Source organism: Lutra lutra, chromosome 2 (genome assembly GCF_902655055.1).
Source record: "Lutra lutra chromosome 2, mLutLut1.2, whole genome shotgun sequence".
In the NCBI taxonomy this organism is placed as follows: Eukaryota; Metazoa; Chordata; class Mammalia; order Carnivora; family Mustelidae; genus Lutra; species Lutra lutra.
In genome coordinates, this window is record NC_062279.1 from 79,610,657 (window position 1) to 79,630,246 (window position 19,590).

The 19,590-nt window shown below is 38.9% G+C and overlaps 1 protein-coding gene across 1 annotated transcript; it reads left to right on the forward strand.

The window, feature by feature from the left end:
- The first annotated feature begins 18,066 nt into the window (after window positions 1-18,066).
- On the forward strand, window positions 18,067-19,255 carry LOC125093085 (ubiquitin-conjugating enzyme E2 N-like). Its single transcript, XM_047717772.1, has one exon. The coding sequence runs from the start codon at window positions 18,106-18,108 to the stop codon at window positions 18,562-18,564; it is 459 nt and encodes a 152-aa protein (XP_047573728.1). The 5' UTR covers window positions 18,067-18,105; the 3' UTR covers window positions 18,565-19,255.
- Window positions 19,256-19,590: the final 335 nt, after the last annotated feature.

A 19,590-nucleotide genomic window follows, 5' to 3' on the forward strand; every position in this document is an offset into this window, starting at 1 on the left:
GAGAAACAGAAGACTTAAATGTGAGGAAGTGACCTTCACAAAAGCAATACTCAGGAATGTGCACTGCATGTTCAAAAGATGATGAAGAGAGCAGTGTGACTGGGAAACAAATACAGAAAATGAATGAAACGACTTGACTATACATAAAAAATAATAATTAAAAAATCACCATATAGGGGTGCCTGGGTGGCTCAGTGAGTTAAGCCTCTGCCTTCAGCTCAGGTCATGATCTCAGGGTCCTGGGATCGAGCTCTGCTTCGGGCTCTCTGCTCAGCAGGGAGCCTGTTTCCCCCTCTCTCTGCCTGCCTGTCTGCCTACTTGTGATCTCTCTCTCTCTCTCTCTCTCTGTGTCAAATGAATAAATAATTTTTTTTTTAAATCACCATATAGAGAGACAGGTTACCAGTATTAGGAAAAAAACAGTGCCTAGAGATAACCATATTCCTCATTTATAGGTATTCACTGACTTCCTTTCAACCAGCTGCTTGAACACTTTCTATATTCAATCTTTTTGCAGCACTGTTTTCTGCCCAATGACCTGAACTCGTGGGGTTGCAATTGAGAGTTACTCTGGGAAACTTAAAGTTTGTATTCTAGACAATTTCTACTTACTCTTAATTGCCATGATAAACAATTTGATCCTCTATGGATATTAAGAAGCCACAGACAAAACTGATCAAAGTGACAAACTAAGAAGTTTAAGTGCAGTTGGATCTGGGTGTGAATCTTGACATGGATACTCATCAGGTCTGACACCTTGGGCAATCTGCAATCTTCCTAGCTGCAGTTTCTCCTCCTAAAATGATTATGATAATATAAAATCCTTTCAATATATTTATTTAAGAATAGACTAGGTAGAGGCCTGGCACATGGAAGGAACTTAGTATGATTGTTAGATAGAATACGTAATTCAAAGAGCATCCAACAAATATTTCTCTAAACCAGAAGCAGGCAAATTATAATATACTGCTATAACCATAGAAATTTATTTTTAAAGAAGAAGAGAGACACTAAATATCTGCCTACCTAATTTGTTCAATCATTTGCAAGAAAGCAATAAAATTTTGAGTGAAAAATTCGTTCTAATGTGAGGTCCAAAAATTGTCTGCTGATATTTTGCCTACCTGAGCTATCTTCAGAGTCGATGTAAATCAGGAAGAAAAACCCACTGTGACTAATAACTGAGGTAACAATATTTCTCAAACTATGATCATACAGTTTTAGGTAAGGAGACTTAAATGTATCCTTCTCATGGAAAACATTATCAGCCATTATTCCCACTCTGCACATTCTCTTCACAAATATTCCAAGCTCTAGAATTCCAAAGGAAAGAAGTGATAAAATACTTCAGGCAAGATGCCTCTAAATTAGATAAGGTAGAAGGGGTAAAAATTCAGGTGCGGGTTGTAGTACAAGAGCTAAGTTCCAATTCTGATATGCTTCTGTCCCAGAAACTGTTTATTTATTTTCTTTCCTGTAGAGATATTCTACAACTGAATTATCACAAGGCAAGAAAAAAGGGAGAAAAAAAGGTTGGAAAGCATCCAAATAGAAATTGCTTACAAATGCTTGAAATACTGCATGAAATCCCTATTTAATCTTCCAAACAGATTTTAAGAATCACTGTCTTAGCCATTTTCCACAGCTGTTCTAAAAGCCCCACATCTTACAGTGCCCTGCCAGGCAGAATCAATTTTTTTGCTGTTACCTCCTAGGAGAAGGAGAGGGTTTGGGTGATGTAGGTCAGAAAACAACTCATGTATGAACTACTTAATGCTTATTTGCCAGATTCTATGGTAGACTTGGTAGTTAGACTTGGTAGATTTGTGATTGTTTGATTGATTAGTGAAGATTTATGTTGAAGGGAAAAAGAAGTGTTGAATTTGCCAACACCTTCAAACAAATAGCCTCTTGGCACTTTGCTATCATTTTCCACGAGATGAGGATCCCTACACCAACAGAGACCCTGGGATACCAGAATGTCTCTGAAGGTAACAGGAAAAATGAAAGATCAACCATCTCAACTATCATATTAAAGAAGAAAGTACTCCCTACGGACTGCATTATTGTTGCAATCGTTCCCGTTGTAACAAAATCTCCTTTCTAAGAACCATAGAGTTCAAGCCATTTTTCTCCCACTTCCTCCACTTCATTCTTCCAACTCAATAATTTTTTTTTATTCCCTTGTATATTCTCCTGACATCTATCGAAGTTCTTTTCCTCTGTGGGGGCGGTCCTCATTAAAAATCTCCCCTCCTTCTTAGCTAAAGGACAGCTTGTTTTTAACCCACAAATCACTCAACTATTAAACGGATTTCTTGAAATAATTAATTGATGCTCCAGTCGACGCAAGGTGTTCTTGAGAGATAAAGAGAGGAATAAGATAGTGGCCCTGCCTGAAGGAGATAACACAGTGGAAGGCACAATGTGACGAGTTCTATTCAGCAGTGAGAACAAAATGCTATGGGATCACAATATATACATGTGCTGAAGTGATTGTGTGCTGTCAGCATACGTTCCTTTTTTCTTCTTTCTAAATTTCTTGGCCCTTATATTAAAGACTTCCCAAATATCAGCTTTGTCAAAAGAAAATATTTATAAAGCTTTTCCAAAATGTGAAAAGATGAAAATGCTTCCGTATCATGCCATAACTGACATATATGAATTAATTCCAAAGAAGGAAGAAAGGAAGGGAGGAGACGAAGGAGGCAGGGAAGGGAGGGAAGGAGGAAGAACTTTTAACCAGCATACACTCAAGGCTCTGCCAAGGATCACATTCTGATTCACATTCCTTAATGATTTGAGTAACCCTTTAATTGAGTGCTGACATTTGTATGGCATCAAATGATATCTTCTGCAGGCACTTGTATTTTTCATATTCTTCTTGTATTCATCAGAAGGCCAGAATTATTAAAATACTCTTTCCAATGAACAGACTTCCCTGTAATTTGAACATGTCAACCCCTTAGAACAGTGGCAATAGCGGCGTGCAAACTCAATACGCTGGAGACAAGGAGAAGAGCTTTTTTCGTCCACTTATTCTTTTTCATTTTATCTCGCACTATCTTTTTACAAATTGAAGACTAGAGTATAAATTTGTGATTCACATTCCACCTTCAAAACTGAAAGGCTGATATTATGATGGGTGAAAATATTTCCCTCAGGACCTCTAGCCACAGAGCCATGGCACATTCCCAGATAATGAGGTCTCAAGATAAGTATGGTAGTAGACAAAATAAATGCATCTTACATAGCACGTCTAGAAGGAGTAACTGAGCCCTCAAGTTTTCCTAAAGTCTTCGGTAAAGTCCTTGAAAGTTAACTGAATAAGACAATTTCTTACTTATAAATGTTAAAGTGAATCACAATACCTTTAATGGAAGCCAGGTTTATAAGTTTTCTGGTGTAGGATTATAGACATTGAATAAATATTTACTGAGAAATTCAGCCATTGTATCAAAAAGTTTATAAGCCTTATATTTTTTGTCAGTGGCTTGGAACATAGTAAATATTTTCCCAAAGGAATGACATGGTTTCTGTAGAAAGAGAAGGCTATACAGAAGGATTAATCATTTACATTATATTGCCAAATATAGGGCTCTGATTTATATGCTTTTGAATTCCAACAGAGATTTAGAACAGCTTCCAAAGATATATTAAATTTAGCAAGGAATTAAAAACAAAAAACAAAAACCAGTAGTCTAGTTCTGGCAAAAGTATGGGGAAATAGGACATCTCATGCATTTTGAAAGGGGATGTAAAATATTCAGTATTTCTGGAGGGCTATTTGTACCAACATTCAAAATGTGCATACCATTTCATCCTGAAATTCCATTTCTCATTACTTATCTTAAGGAAACAAGAGTACAAGTGTATAAATGTGCTATATAAAGATGGTCATTGAATACTGTATAATACAGAACACTTAAAATAATCAAAACAGCCAATGATAAAAGATTGAGTAAAACAATGCTATATCCATACAATGGAATACTACTTACTGTTTTTTGGGGTTTTTTTTTTTTTTTTTTGAGGTAGGTTTTTATACTGACATGGAAAGATGTCCACAATCTTTTGTTGAATTGAAACAGCAGATTCTGGATTACAATGTGTGGTATAACTACGTTAATGTACAGTATATACATTATAGTTTATACTTGCAGAAGCATCTTGAAAGATATAATGAAAGTCTTAAGAGCAATTATTTCTGGGAGATAAATAAGGGATGGTTTATATTACTTTTAAACAGAGATGTCCTCCATTTTCAGAAAAAAATGCAACACGATAACTCATTTTAAATTATGTTGAAGGAATACTTCATTACATTGGAAAATGTCCACCATCAGTTTTTACATGAAAAGAAAGCAGTTTCCTAACCAGTACCAACAGTATAATCATGATTTTCTATGTTTACTCATACATAAACATTAAACCTAAAAATTTTGTAATGAAACATTAATAGAATATCATTTTCATGGGAAGAGTTGATCCAAGTTGTATATTGAGAGACCCAGTGAGAATCACACCTGCCCTCATGAAGCCTGGTGGTGAATGCAGCATTCTCTCTTCATCTGTACGTCAAGTTAGAGCAACAGGAGCAAGATTCCCCCTGCGGCCAGAGGGGCCCAGAGAGCCGAGGGGTGAGTCCCAAGCTGACTTAGCCGTAGCTAGAAAGGGAGAAAATCCTGGGAGACAGTACCCGCACTGTCCACAGCAGTGAGGTAAGTCCAAAGTCGAACTGACAAGAAGAGACATATATTGAGAACTACGTTACACAATCTGCTAAGAGCTTTATATATGAATTATCTGTTTCAGCCTCAAGAAAGCTTTAGGAATCAAATACTAATAGCTCCATTTTGAGATGAAGATACCAGGGCTCAAAGGAACTGATGCCAGAAAGTAATGAGTGAGTGGTAAAACCCAGTCCAGAACATTGCCTGCTTGCTTGTCAAGATCATACTTAACCATTTTATGTGCCCGAGTAAATAATGATAGGCACTGCCTTTGTACCTTTTTTTCTTGTTTTTAAGGCCTTAGTTAAATCAGGGCCGTCTGCTATTCTGTCTTGGCTCAGACCAATTTCACCTGGCTGCCGTATGGATAGTCACGCAGGGTGCCATGCAAGAGCATAATGCCGTACAGAAAACTCAAGGCATTTCCCTGAAGTGTGCAGTACAGTCTTCAACTGAGAAATCAGACAGAGAAAATGACCATCCCCGAGATTGCTATTCTGAAAGAGATAATTGCTGTTCATCTCACTCTGCTCACAAAGTGCTTTGCTATGGTGACACTTACACCCTTGGAGGTCAGCCCACACTTCACTGACAGCAACCAGTTCAGCTGTGTCAATTCCACCTGACTCTACTTGCTTGCAGGGTTTTCAGAGCACACAGCTTACCAAGCCATTATTATTTTGTACCCGTGCCCAGAGAGCTCTACAAAAGGTGCATTGTAATGAGCTTGAAATAGGTAAATAAATAAATAGCTCATAGGTAGTATGTAATTTACTAGCAAAAAAACAACTATGACTTGCTGCCCTCACAGTCCATAGCCTGATGCCTCTGGTGATTACTTGCAGAATTATATGGAGCAGAAAAGCTGAATTTCATTTTTTAGCTTATTCCTTAAAATTGTTAGTTGATGGATCTTTCCTCAGCTTGCCTCAAATGTCCTTGTTCATCTCCACTCTACGGTAAACATATTTCACTGAAAAACTACATCTATGCATGGATAACAACGCATTCAACATCCTCTGCATGCCTACCCATTCTATATAGGGAAGGCAATCAAGTGTTTAGAAATACCAAAGCATCTTTTCCTTGCTTTACTGTTTAGAGAATGAAGGAATTTAAAGATTTTCTTATCATTCACCAGCCACGGGGTCAATCTACTTTGTAACTTTCAGTCAGATCAATGATGTTCTGATTTGATGTTTCTGGCAAAGTTGGTTGAAACATTTCAGAACACAAGGGATATTAAAACATAGTTGCTACGCAATACCAAGATCAAAATGCTTAAAGTTGCATGGACCCTCTAGCTTTGGAATATCTAAGAACTCCCTCAAGTGTATGTAAAATTTTGTGTTAATGTACATTTTCTACCACTTATTAAGTTTTCGAAGTATCTGCTCACCAGAATAGATTAAGCATCACGGGATCATTCAGAATCCTGGTGGGGGAGGATTCTGTTCATTCATTATTCACACCGGGCCAACCTCTAACCCATTATACACTCTGCCCATTTCTACTACTAACTTCTTTTATTGACCCATCTCCCTGTTGGGTATGCTGGGCTTCCTTGAGAGCAAACTCTAAAGTATTTTTCCTCAGTAAAGCTTTCAGTGACTGACTTTAACCTAGATCAACTTTATCTGATTTCTGAATTCTTATTGTATGTAGAATCTGGGGAAATCAGAAAATGTACGCACGTGTGTGTGTGTGTGTGTGCCATAGATGTTTCATATAGGAAATTTCTCCATGCATATTATAATATACATCACATATCTTTACCTATATCTTAATTATTGCTGGGGATCCAATAGCTCATCAAAATCAGGGATAAGTCATACTTTTTGTGTAGCTCTATGACTAAAACTACCCTTGCTTGCTTAATTCCTACTAGGAGTTATCAGTAACTCATAACCCATAGAAATGCCTATAGTTTCAGCATTCCTCTCTGTAGTCGAATTACCTTTCAATATATTTTTCTTCCCTGAAGTTAGAGACTATGGTACAACCTTAGGGCAAATATAAATTAGAGATGAATTTTTTGAAATATGAAATGTTCTACCAAATTATAAACTCTGTACCTAATCTGTACAATTTACCAGCAAATCCTACTGTCATTTTTCCCCCATCACCTGACCTATCTTTCCCAGGGTATGACTCTTGCCCTAGTCTTACTCTGATCACTGCAACAACCTCCTGTCCAGCCTCTCCATTTCTGCCTCTGCTCCCTTGCAGGTCTATTTCACAGAGCAATAAAAGTGAATCTTTTAAACTGTGAATCAGATCATGACACCCTTCTCCTCCAACTTTCCCCATGACCTCCTATCTTAGAATTAAAAAATAGAGTCTTTAAAATGGTCCCTAAGACCCTGGTTATTCAGCTGCTCATACTTCACTTTGGGTAAAACTGCTAGGATTTCAACTTTCCTTCTGGTCTAGTCCACTTGAGCCAATGATTCCTAGCTGGTTCCTGAGCCCATTAAACATAGTCCTTTCTCCAAGAATTTGTACTGTTATTGCCTCAGTACATTTCCCTCAGATCTCTTCTCACTACCTCCTGTTGGAGAGTCTTGCCCTGATCACCCTCCAAAATTAACACATACACAGAGTACCTCCAACTCATTTTCCCTGCAAACCTATTTTTCTCCTAACCTATCTCCATTTAATGTATTATATATTAACTTATTATCTTTCGTTCTCCAACTAAAGGACAAATGTTTTTGCCTATTTTGTTCATTGCTGTGACCTCAGTGGCTAGAACACTGTCCAACACATACAAAGTGCTCAATACATTTTTGTTGAATGGTTGATCCGTATTAGCCAAATTTCCTTTGAGCAAAGGCAACCATCTGAAAATAGTTTAAAGAACAAAATTATTTTTTTAAAGACTTATGTATTTTAGAAAGAGAGAGTGTGTGTGCATGTACAGGGGGAGAGGCAGAGGGAGAAGAAAAGAATCTCAAGAAGACTCCACACTGAGTGTCGAGCCCCACTCAGGGCTCCATCTCATGACCCTGAGATCATGACCTGAGCTGAAATCAGAAGTTGGACGCTTAGCCAACTGAACCATCCAGTGCCCCAAGAATAAAATTATTAAAATGTATCTGCAGAATAAAGATTAGGAGGCAAAACACCAAAAATGTCCACAATATGGTCAGTGATTTGCCATTTCCTAAATTTTTTTAATGGATAAATAGAGAAAAAAATGAGGAGGAGGCAAAGAGGAGGAATTGTTTAAAGTACCAGTGAGATAGATCATCTGGATTTTTTTAAAAGATTTTATTTATTTATTTATTTGACAGAGAGAGAGAGCGAGAGATCACAAGTAGGCAGAGAGGCAGGCAGAGAGAGAGGGAGAAGAAGGCTCCCTGCTGAGCAGAGAGCCTCATGTGGGACTCAATCGCAGGACCCTGAGATCATGACCTGAGCTGAAGACAGAGGCTTAACCCACTGAGCCACCCAGGCGCCCCTCATCTAAAAATTTTTGAGACTAAAAATCTACTCTGGAGACTACTGCTCAGAGGTAGTGGGAAATGGATACTACCTTTGCTCTCTAACATACCAAAAGAGGCCATTCCTTCTGACAATTAATTTTTTATTTGCTTATCATCTACCATTATCACCCATTTGGAAGACAGTTTTGGTGCTCCTCCCTAATCCTCTTAGACCCCTACAGTTTTGTGCATCCTATGTCCACCAGTGTGCTTTCACTCCCAGCAGCAAGGGACCATACCTCTTTTTGAGAGGATGGACCTCAGGAGGCCAGAACTCTTAGCCTGCACACACAAAGAACCAGAACCGCCTGGGAATTGAGGTTCCAGCAATGACAACTGCCTTCGCCAGTGTCAGAGCTGCAGAGGAACAAAGATTCCAGCTCTCTTGTCTCCTGGTCATGCATGAGAGCCCTGAGGTATAGCCACAATGTCTTTTCATCTTCCCCACAGTGTGTCCCCTGGCCCCACACCTCTGGCCAGTGACATATCCATGGGTCTACTATGCTAGTACTGAGGTGGCTAAGGATAGAGGCTTCATGATGTCTACAGAATGAGACATCATATCTACAGGTTGTTTATCTCACGCTCTGCAGTGGATGCTATCCAGTGGGTATCAACTTGCAGGATAAATTTTTACACACTTTGTGTCCATTCTCACAGATCTATCCACATGCTTCTTCCCCAGATTTCCTTAATCTGCCCTAATCTTTTGTTCTAATCTTCTTCTTTTTTATTATTTATTTGAGAGAGAGAGAGAGAGATCACAAGCAGTGGGTGGGGGGAGAGGCAGAGGAAGAGGGAGGAGAAGCAGATTCCCCCCACTGAGCAGGGAGCCTGACACAGGGCTTGGTCCCAGGACCCCAAGATCATGACCTGAGCCAAAGGCAGACACTTAATTGACTGAGCCACCCAGGCGCCCCTTGCCCTAATCTTCTAATTTTGCTGCATCCAGTTCACCTAGAAAAGACTGGGGAAGATTAAGGAAACACTACATGTTCTTTCTATCCTAGTACTAGCACAGTAGACCCAGCTGCCCTCATAGCAGAGGTGGAAGCTCTTCATGGACCCAACAGCTTGGGCTATCTCACCAAGGCTGATACAGTGACTGATGTTGTTGAACATCCAACCAGTCAGCAGCAGAAACAGATAGTAAGCCCTCACTATGGCACCATCGCATACAGAGACCAAGCACCTACCTGGGATGAGTTTATCAGGCCAGACCCATTCTACATTCTAGGCATGGTTTTGTCTCTCTAGCCCATAGCCTGCAGCATGAGGAGTCAATTTAACATTCAGTATACACAGACCTGAGTGGTATACTTAGTAATCTGGAGAAGATATTTTCGGTACCCTACCATATCCCCTCTGATCTTTTTACCATGTTCATACTCACAGATATCTAGATGTACTCTTATTCTCAATACCAACTGCCTGCGCCCTTTTCACGCTTCGTGAACTTACTCTGCCCACCTTTCGTGGGAGAGCTGGAAGTGCGTTGGAACTAACATTCTCCCTGGAGCAGCTTCCTTGCTCCAAGTTCAGGGCAGCTCTCAGCTGTGACCTACTATCTCCAGAACTCCCCTGTGGAATTGATCCAGAGTTACCCTGTGTATGACCTTCATTGATACCATCCACTTACTAGGCCTCCTTCCTCCTCATTCTATCTTCCCACTCCATTTAATTTTTTTTTCCAGGAACAGTCCCTAATAAGTCACTTTATATGAATCGTTGTCTTGATTGTTTCACTATAGCTATGACTCCACACCCAGCACAGGGTCTAGAACACAGTAAGAAGTCAGTAAACATTCGCTGACAAACAATTGGTCATTGGGATTTAGCAAGTGTCCTCAATAGAACAGTGCATCTCACTTGCAGCAGTTGTAAAAAAAGGATGTGATTTGTGGGTACTTGTCTGGGGTACCTACCCTCCAAAAATGCAAAAGATTACTGTGTCACCATCAATCACAGAGCTCTATTTCTGGGACTTTTGTGCAGGTCAAATCAAATTTTGGTCTCTGAGGTACTCTATTAAATAGAGTCAGTCACAAGTAAATACTTTAGCTCAGAATTATGTGATAATGTGAATTATCATGATAATTCTGATATGATAAATCATATCATATACAAATCACCATGATAAATGTGAATGTGATAGAACACATGTTTGAAAAAGCATCTAGAAAGAGGAGAAGGCCCTGAATGTGAAAGTAGATCAAAGGCAATTCTTGTTTCCTTTAAAATTTACTTCAGAATCAAACTTTATTTGCAAATGATTGTATCTTCAACTAGAAATTTCTTATAGCTTAAAGAGTCCTTGTATTAGTCAGAGTTCCCCAGAGGATATAGAACAGGAGAGAGACAGATTATTTCTGAGGAATTGGATCATATGTTTATGGAAGCAGAGAAGTCCCACGATCTGCTGTCTGTAAACTGGAGACCAGTCTAGTCTCAAGGCCTGAATCTCCACCATGAGAGCAAATGGAGTAAATCCCAATCTGAGGGCAGAAGACCCATGTCCCAGCTGAACAGGTATATAGGGAACAATCCTCCATTTTTTATCTTATTTAGGTCCTCAACAAATTGGCTGATAGGCATCCGCATTGAAGAGGGCAATGTATTTTACTGAGTCCACTGATTCACATGCTAGTCACATCCAGAAACATCCTCACAGACACACCTAAAAATGTTGCTTAATCTGGGCACCCCATGGCTTAGTCGAGTTGATAGATATAATTAACCATCACAACCCCAAAAGACTGAAGAAAAATTGAACTCCTAAGCCACACTGGAACTAGAGAAAAATAGTAGCTTGCACTATATCCAACATTGGCTCTTCAAACAAGCCTGGATCTTTTGATTGTTAACAGAGGGCTCTTCAGAACTGTTCGTGTCTTCTGAAGATACTCTACTAGAGCGGACTCCACAGGATAGTGTAATCACTTGGCAATTTCAACTACTGGATATTTTACACATGACTCTAAGACCACAAAATGTGAGTGTTGTAGCTTTAGATTCCCAAGTCTTGGCTCTGTGCACAGAGCCCACCCCCACACACCTCCACCCTCAAGGTAAAAGAGCACCAATAGGTACAGTCCATATTAAAAAACAGCAAATCATGCCAAGTCTACCTTCAAATAAAAATCCCACATCTGACTGCTAACCACTTCCTCCGCCAATACAATTTGGATCAAAGCTGCCATTATTTCTCTTCGAATTATTGTAATACTTTCTATCTTCCTGTTTCTACCCTTGAACCCATATAGTGTAATCTCAACTCAGCAGCCAGGATGTCCTCTTAAACTATGTCTGAGAATGTCATTCCACAGCTGAAAATCCTCATTCAGAGGATTCCATTCAGCTCATCCAGAGTAAAATCCAAGGCATGTGCTAGGTTTCCAGGCTCTTTGTGATCTGCTTTCCACCTACTTCCTCTCTAACTTCTCCCAGTATCCTTTCACTCAGCCTGCTCTCTCTAAGCCATGTTGACCTCCTTCCTAGTCCTTGAACACACTGTTTTTCTGCCTTTGACCACTGAACTTGTAGTTTCTATCCTAAATGCTCTACCTGCCCCTTCCTATAGCTGACCCCTGACTTCCATCTGGCCTTTCAGGTCTTCTCTAAACAAAATGGCAACACACATCCCCCCACCCCACCCAGTGCCCCTAGCCCTTTTCACCTAGCACTGCCTATACCCCTCAGTTCACTTTCTTTTTCTCTGTATCCCTTATCACCATCTGCCATTACACATTTACTTGTTTGTATGTTTACGGCCTGTACCACTTGCCCCTAAGTTCCTTGAGGGCAAGGGTTTTGCCACTTTTATTTATTTCCATGTTCCTAGGTCCTTGATGGCCAGACACATTATACATACTTAATATTTATTCGCTGAATTTAAAAAAAATCTCTAAACAAAGTTATTGCCTCCATCTCAATATCATTTAGACAAACCCTCTACTGCCCCTTTATAACACACTGCTGTGTGAGCGAGCCCAGTTGCATCCAATTAGGTATCTCTGTGTCCTGAAATGTTCCATTTTCCCCATGCTTTAGATATTTTTTTTGCCTTCACAGCCATCAGATATTAACAATCCCTCATGTCCTCAGGGAACCACCTTTCTCTTCATTTGACTACACTGCCTTGCACATAAAAAAGCTCAATTACTAGATGTTAAATGACTGAAGGTGGCAGTTTGCCAGACTATGCTAATGAAACAGCCCTCCTGTCCCTCCAAGGCAGTATGCACATTTTGACAGGGCCTTCCAGGAGACCTTGCACCAGTGCCTTAACACAAAGGTTATTGTTGAAAGTTATTGTTAAAAGAGGAGGCCAAGATAAGGTAGGATGTGTTTAGACCAGGGAAGGTGGTTTGGAGGGTGGCCCCATGTGTACTTCAAGGTCATTTATGACTATAACTCTCTGAATACCTTATTCAACAAAGAATGTGCTATTTGGCTTCTTACTTATCATGCTAATGGAGAACCAATTTGTAACAAACAGCAATGAATACATTCTGAAAAATGGTGTAAACCTGAAAACATTTACCCTCTTGCCCTCCATGTACAAATGTTCACCTGATCCAAAGAAGTAGCTCCAAGAACAGAGGTTATAAACATTTACTCGAAAAGCAAGCACACGATGTCTGGCTAATTTTTACAGAAACACATGCTTCTGATTCCAAGCCTTCTATCCAATGTGTGCAAAGCCTATTGCAAAATAAAGAATATGTCATAATAAGGAGGTTCCGGGAGGAAAATTCTGAAATATGCCTCAGTGCAGAGGTACACACTATATTAATTCTAGAGATCTGCTTTACAAGACTGTGCCTATAGTTAACAATACCGTATTGCTGTCAATACATAAAATTGACAGTACATAAAAGTGACAACATAAGATGTTGTCAGGTGGGTAGATCTGATGTTATTTTTATCACAGTATTGAAAAAAAAAAAGGCCATACTATCGTGGGTCCACGTAAGTATATGATTCATTAATAATGGTGATTTATGTTGATTAGAAATTCTCAAAAACCAAATAGTAAGTACTTTTGTTGTTGCAACTTCATCAGAGAACGAAAAGTGGATTCTCAACCAGCTCTTGGTATTGCACTGGGAACTATAAATTCCAGACTGAAAAAGTATCTAATATACAGAAAATGGGAAGAATAAGGTAAGAATGGCAAGTAACTGCTGAAGAGGGATCTTAAAACTGCTTTGACCTGAAAAACACTTCAAACACAAAACAAGTGATTTATAAACTGAAACACAGATATAAAAATATATTCGGGTCATCTGTTTTCCTAGATCTTTCTGACAACAGTGCCATCTGGAGACTCGGTTTGACCAAGGACATGAGATCTTAAGGAAAGTTAAGACACTGAAAAGGTTGCTGATGAAGTCATTCTGTTTTTCCTGTTACTCCTATCTGTTTGTCACCGTAGCAAAGAGACAACTGAAAAATCTGAAAACTGAAAAATTTGAAAACTGAAATTTTTTTAACCTAAATATGTAAAGTTACAAAAGAGAAAATAAACTCTGTAATATCACAGTGTGAATTACAGAGAAGTTAATTTGTAAGTTGTTCATCCAGAGAGTGTTATTATTTTAGGAAATTCAAGAAAATAGTAATATACCGCAATCCTTCATGAGAATGCCAGTATTCACAAAAGTGTTAGTTTATAAATTTGAAATACAAGATGGCCTTCCAACCCTTAAAATGGACAATTCAAGTAGGATCAAAAGACCTGAGAAGTAGAGAGCAAACATAACTCAAGTTTCCATAGGCTTTCCTCCACCTGCTCATGTGGTACCTCAGCAGCCTCTGAATTTTCTCCCCAGGGGAACTGTGAAGTCCCGTGAAAGGTCTCGCAAATGTTTACAGACTCTCTGATAAGCACCCCCTGGATGACAATACCACATCTTGTTGGTGCCCGTGCTCCAACTGGGCATGATGCTGCCTCTACTGTGAATAGCTCCCAAAAGTCATCTCTTGTTTTGCTCATCTTCTCAGCAACTTCTACACTGTCTGGCAGGTGTGGCTGCCATTTTTCAGCAGGTGACACTGGGCATCACCACCACTGACCATGTGAGATCCTTAAAATGTAATACCAAAGTATTGCTGGGTGGTAAAGAGGAAAAGATGTCGTCCCCTTCCTTCCTACTCTAAGACAGATGTAAAAGCATGATTGTTTTTTGTTCAGACCTTCCAGAAAAGTCCTTCACATAAAAGTTTTCAGTCTTTCTTTGTTGCTGTTTTAAGAAACAAAGTCATTTATTCTGACAAGCGCCACTACTGAAATAGCGACTTCAATACCTATATGACAGTAATATATTTTTAAATTCACATGTAGACACAGACAGATACACAAAAATACACAGTTTTATGGGCTACAGTAGAATTCTTTGTTCTCCCTATGAGCATTTTGGAATTAGTATGCTTATTACAATAGCATACAAAAGACACAATACGGGTGTTCAAATCAATTATGCACAAAGTTGCTATGGACTGGGTTTCCGGGTAGAAGACATATGATATTTTTCCTTTTTTTTATTTATTATATAAGTTTCAGGTCTACAACTTTATAGTTCGATGTCTGCATACACTACAAATTGATTATCACCAAAAGTCTAGCTATCATACATGACCCTGCAATTGACCCCCCCTTATTATCCCTTTCTCTTTTTTTAAGATTTTATTTATTTATTTGAGAGAAAGAGAGAGAGAGAATAGAGGCAAGCGGCAGAGGCTGACAGAGATAATCCCAAGCAGTCTCTGAGTTAGGAGCCCAACACCTAGGGAGTGTGGCTGGATCCCCCAACCCTAAGATCATGGCCCAAGCTGAAGTCAAGAGTCGGACGCCCAACCAACTGAGCCACTCAGGCTCCTATCACTTTTACCCCTGTCACCCAGCCCCCAATCCCCATGTCCTCTGGTAACTACCCTCACCTGTTCTCTGTGTCTATGAGTTTGTTTTCATTTTGTTTGTTTATTCCTTTTTTGGTTTTCTTTTTAGACTCCACATAGTGAAATCATGAAGTGATACAGTGTTTGTCTTTCTTCTTCTGACTTATTTCACTTAGCATAATACCCTCAAAGTCCAACCATGTCGCTGCAAATGGTAAGATTTCATTCCTTTTATGGCTGAGTAGTAATCCATTTATATACATCTTCTTTATCCAACCATAGCTGGACATTTGGGTTCTTTCTACATCTTGGTCATTGTAAATGATGCTGCAACGAACATAGGGGTGCAAATATCTTTTCAAATTAGTGTTTCTGTTCTTCTAATAAATTCCCAGTAGTGGGATAGCTAGAGCATATGGTAGTTCTGTTCTTCATTTTTTGAGGCATCTCCATAATGCTTTCCATAGTGGCTGCACCAATTTACATTCCCACCAACAGTGCATGAGCATTCTTTTCCTCCATATCCTCTCTGACACTTGCTGTTTCTTATCTTTTTGCTACTAGCCTTTTTGACAGGTACAAGATGATATTTCATTGTGGTTTTGATTTGTATTTTCCTGTTATTAGTGATCTGACCATCTTTTCATGTGCCTGTTGGCCATCTATATGTCTTTGTTCAAGAAATGTCTATTCAGATAATCTGCCCATTTTTTTAACTTCATGGTTTGTTTTGTTTTTGTTGTTGAATTGTATGAGCTCTTTACACAGTTTGTGAATATATGATTTTTCACTATATGATTTGCAAATATCTTCTCCCATTCAGTAGGTTGCCTTGTCATTTTGATGATGTCTTCCTTTGCTGTGCAGAAGCTTTTTAGTTTGAGGTACTTCCACTTATTTTATTTTATTATTTTTTTTGTTTTTGTTTTTGTTTTTGTTTCCTTTGGAGTTGGAGCCACAAAAACATTTCCAAACTGATGTCAAGGAGCTTACTGCATATGTTTTCTTCCAGGAATTTTATGGTTTCAAAACTTACATTCTAATCTATTTTGAGTAAATTTTTGTATATGATAGTATAAGGTAGTTACATTATTTTGCATGCCACTGACCAATATTTCCTACACCATTTATGGAAGAAACTGTCCTTACTACATTGTATGTTCTTGGCTCTTTTGTTGTAAACTAATTGTCCACATATGTGTGGATTTATTTCTGGGCTATTGACTTTGTTCCACTGATCTCTGTGTCTGTTTTTGTACCAGTATCATACTGTTTTGATTACTATTGCTTTGTAGTATAGTTTGAAATCAGAGAGGTGATACCTCCAATTTTGTTCTTTCTCTAGATTGCTTTGGCTAATTGAAATCTTTTATGGTTCCGTACACATTTTAAAGTTATTGGATCTAGTTCTGTGAAGTATGCCGTTAGGATTTTGATAGGAAGTGTTTTGAAACTTACAGATTGCTTTGGGTGGTATGGATTCTTCTATTCTATTCTATTCTTCTTCAAATAGAATTCTTCTATTTGTTCTAAGAGCACAGAATACCCTGCTATTTATTTGTGTCTTCAGTTTCTTTAATCAATTTTTTGTGGGTTTCAGTGTACAGGTCTTTCACCTTCTTGGTTAAATTTATTTCTAAGTATTTTATTCTTTTTTATGCAGTTATAAAGGGAATTTTCTTAATATCTCTAATAGTTCAATATTAGTGTATAGAAATACAATAGATTTCTATACACTGATTTTTTTATTTTATAGCTTTACTGAATTCATTTATTAGTTCTAACAAATTTTTCATAGAATCTTTAGGTTTTTCTATATGGAGATGGTATCATGTCATTGGCAAATAGTGACAGTTTTACTTCTTCCTTCCTGATTTACCCAAAAGTTTTTCAGTCCCTTATTCAAATAGACCCTACACTCTGCAGCCATTTGTAATCTTTCTTACACAAGACCTTGGTTAAGAGTCTGGGGTCTGATCCAGAGAAAAAGTTAGGTAATAGATCCCACTGATACCAGAGCATTGAGCTGTCTGAAGGCTGCCATCAATTTAAGCAGTGCTGAATTCCATGTGGAAGCTTTAAGACTGACTTGAGCTATTCTAATGTTCTGGTTTTAACTTAAGTGCTGCCTTACACAGCAAATGTCTCATGGAGATTTTAGTTAAAATAGCCTTTCTGATTTAATTTCTTTTGTTTACCTTTCTTTTTAACACCTCCCTCCTTTGGATATATTCATTGGCTCATGTGGCATGGCTAGAGAACACATATTAGTGAGACAATCTGGCTCTTCTCCTCACTCCTTATCCCTATATTTATCCCCCATTCCCAACTGAGACCTTCTATCCAGCCAGCTTCCATGTTTTACGCCTTCTTTGTCCTGGAGCAAAGGTTCTTTTCATTTCCAAAGGGCTCTTATAGCTCTTACTTGAGTATCCTGCACCAGACCTCCAGGCACCAGCAATGTGCAAAGGTCAGATTCAAGCTGAGCCCTCAGTGAAACAGGATTGAGATATTATGTGAGACACAGAATCTCTTAAAACAAAGATCCGATGGATTAAATTCAAAGAAATGTTTGAAGATTACAGGTTCTGGGTACATTGGGGCTTTCTGAGGATTATAAAGTCGTGTTGCTTTATATAATAAACAATCAGATCTATCCAGAGATTATCATACCAAATCTGACTAAATGTTGAGCAGCCTATCAAAGGGAGAAGAATAGGAAAAGGCAGGAAGCTAATATTGGGATATGCGGGTTCTGTTTCAGTCAAGGCCACTAAGAAGTTCTGAACTTGAGCAGGGCACTTACTTACACTTCCTGGTCCTCGTTTATCACATGAAAGGGCTGGACTGAGTGCTGAGTGATTGTCAAAGGACTTTTTCAGTTGTAACAATTTATTTCAGTAATAATATATGGTTCTCTGACTCGTGCATGAGGCGAGCGGAGCCAGAGTCGAGACCAGAGGCTGAACTCGGGATCTGACAAGATGGCCGGGCTGCCCCGCAGGATTATCAAGGAAACCCAGCGTTTGCTGGCAGAACCAGTTCCTGGCATTAAAGCAGAACCAGATGAGAGCAACGCCCGTTATTTTCATGTGGTCATTGCTGGCCCTCAGGATTCCCCCTTTGAGGGAGGGACTTTTAAGCTTGAACTATTCCTACCAGAAGAATTCCCGATGGCAGCCCCTAAAGTACGTTTCATGACCAAAATTTATCATCCTAATGTAGACAAGTTGGGAAGAATATGTTTAGATATTTTGAAAGATAAGTGGTCCCCAGCACTGCAGATCCGCACAGTTCTGCTATCGATCCAGGCTTTGTTAAGTGCTCCCAATCCGGATGATCCGTTAGCAAACGATGTAGCAGAGCAGTGGAAGACCAACGAGGCCCAAGCCATAGAAACAGCTAGAGCATGGACTAGGCTATATGCCATGAATAATATTTAAAATCGATCTGATCATCAAGTGTGCATCACTTATCCTGTTCTGCCAAGACTTCTTCCTTTTTTGTTTGCATTTAATGGACACAGTCTTAGAAACATTACAGAATAAAAGTCCAGACATCTTCAGTCCTTTGGTGATTAAATGCACATTAGCAAATCTATGTCTTGTCCTGATTCACTGTTGTAAAGCATGAGCAGAGGCTAGAAGTACCATCTGGATTGTTGTGAAACGTTTAAAAGCAGCGGCCCTTCTCTGCTTTTATTCATTTCCCCCATCGTGGTTAAGCACTGTGAATGAAGGTAGTTGTCAGGGTTAGCTGCAGGGGTGTGGGTGTTTTTCTTTATTACTTTTTTGAGGGGGAGAGGTAGTTTTATTTTAATTTTATGGGCTCCTTTCCCCCTTTTTATGGTGATCTAATTGCATTGGTTAAAAGCAGCTAACCAGTTCTTTAGAATATGCTCTCTAGCCAAGTCTAACTTTATTTAGACACTGTAGATGGACAAGCTTGATTGAACCAAAATGGGAACATTAAACAAACATCACAGCCCTCACTAATAACATTGTGACTTTGCTGTCAAGTGTAGAATCCTTCCTTCAAGAAAAAGCTTGTGACCATTTTGTATGGCTTGTCTGGAAACTTCTGTAAATCTTATGTTTTAGTAAAATATTTTTTGTTATTCTAAAAAAAAAAAAATAATAATAATATATGGTTCTCTAAGCAACCTAGAAAAGAAGGCTGGTCATAAATAAATGAAACAGAGCTGTGCCTCAGTTGGTAAAACGATTGTACCCAGCAGGGGATTTGGGCAAAAGGAAAGTGGTTTCAGAGCTGACAATAAGGGCGGAGAGGTGGGGGTGTGTGTGGATGCTAGGCAGCAGGAAAGCCAGGGAACTGCCAGTTCAGTGCAAGATTTATAGTGATAACATGACAACTGGCACACTGTTCAAACAATGGTATTTCAAATCAGATAAAAGCACTTTCACAGAACTCCAAAATACCATATATATGTTAAAATTCACTTCATAGAT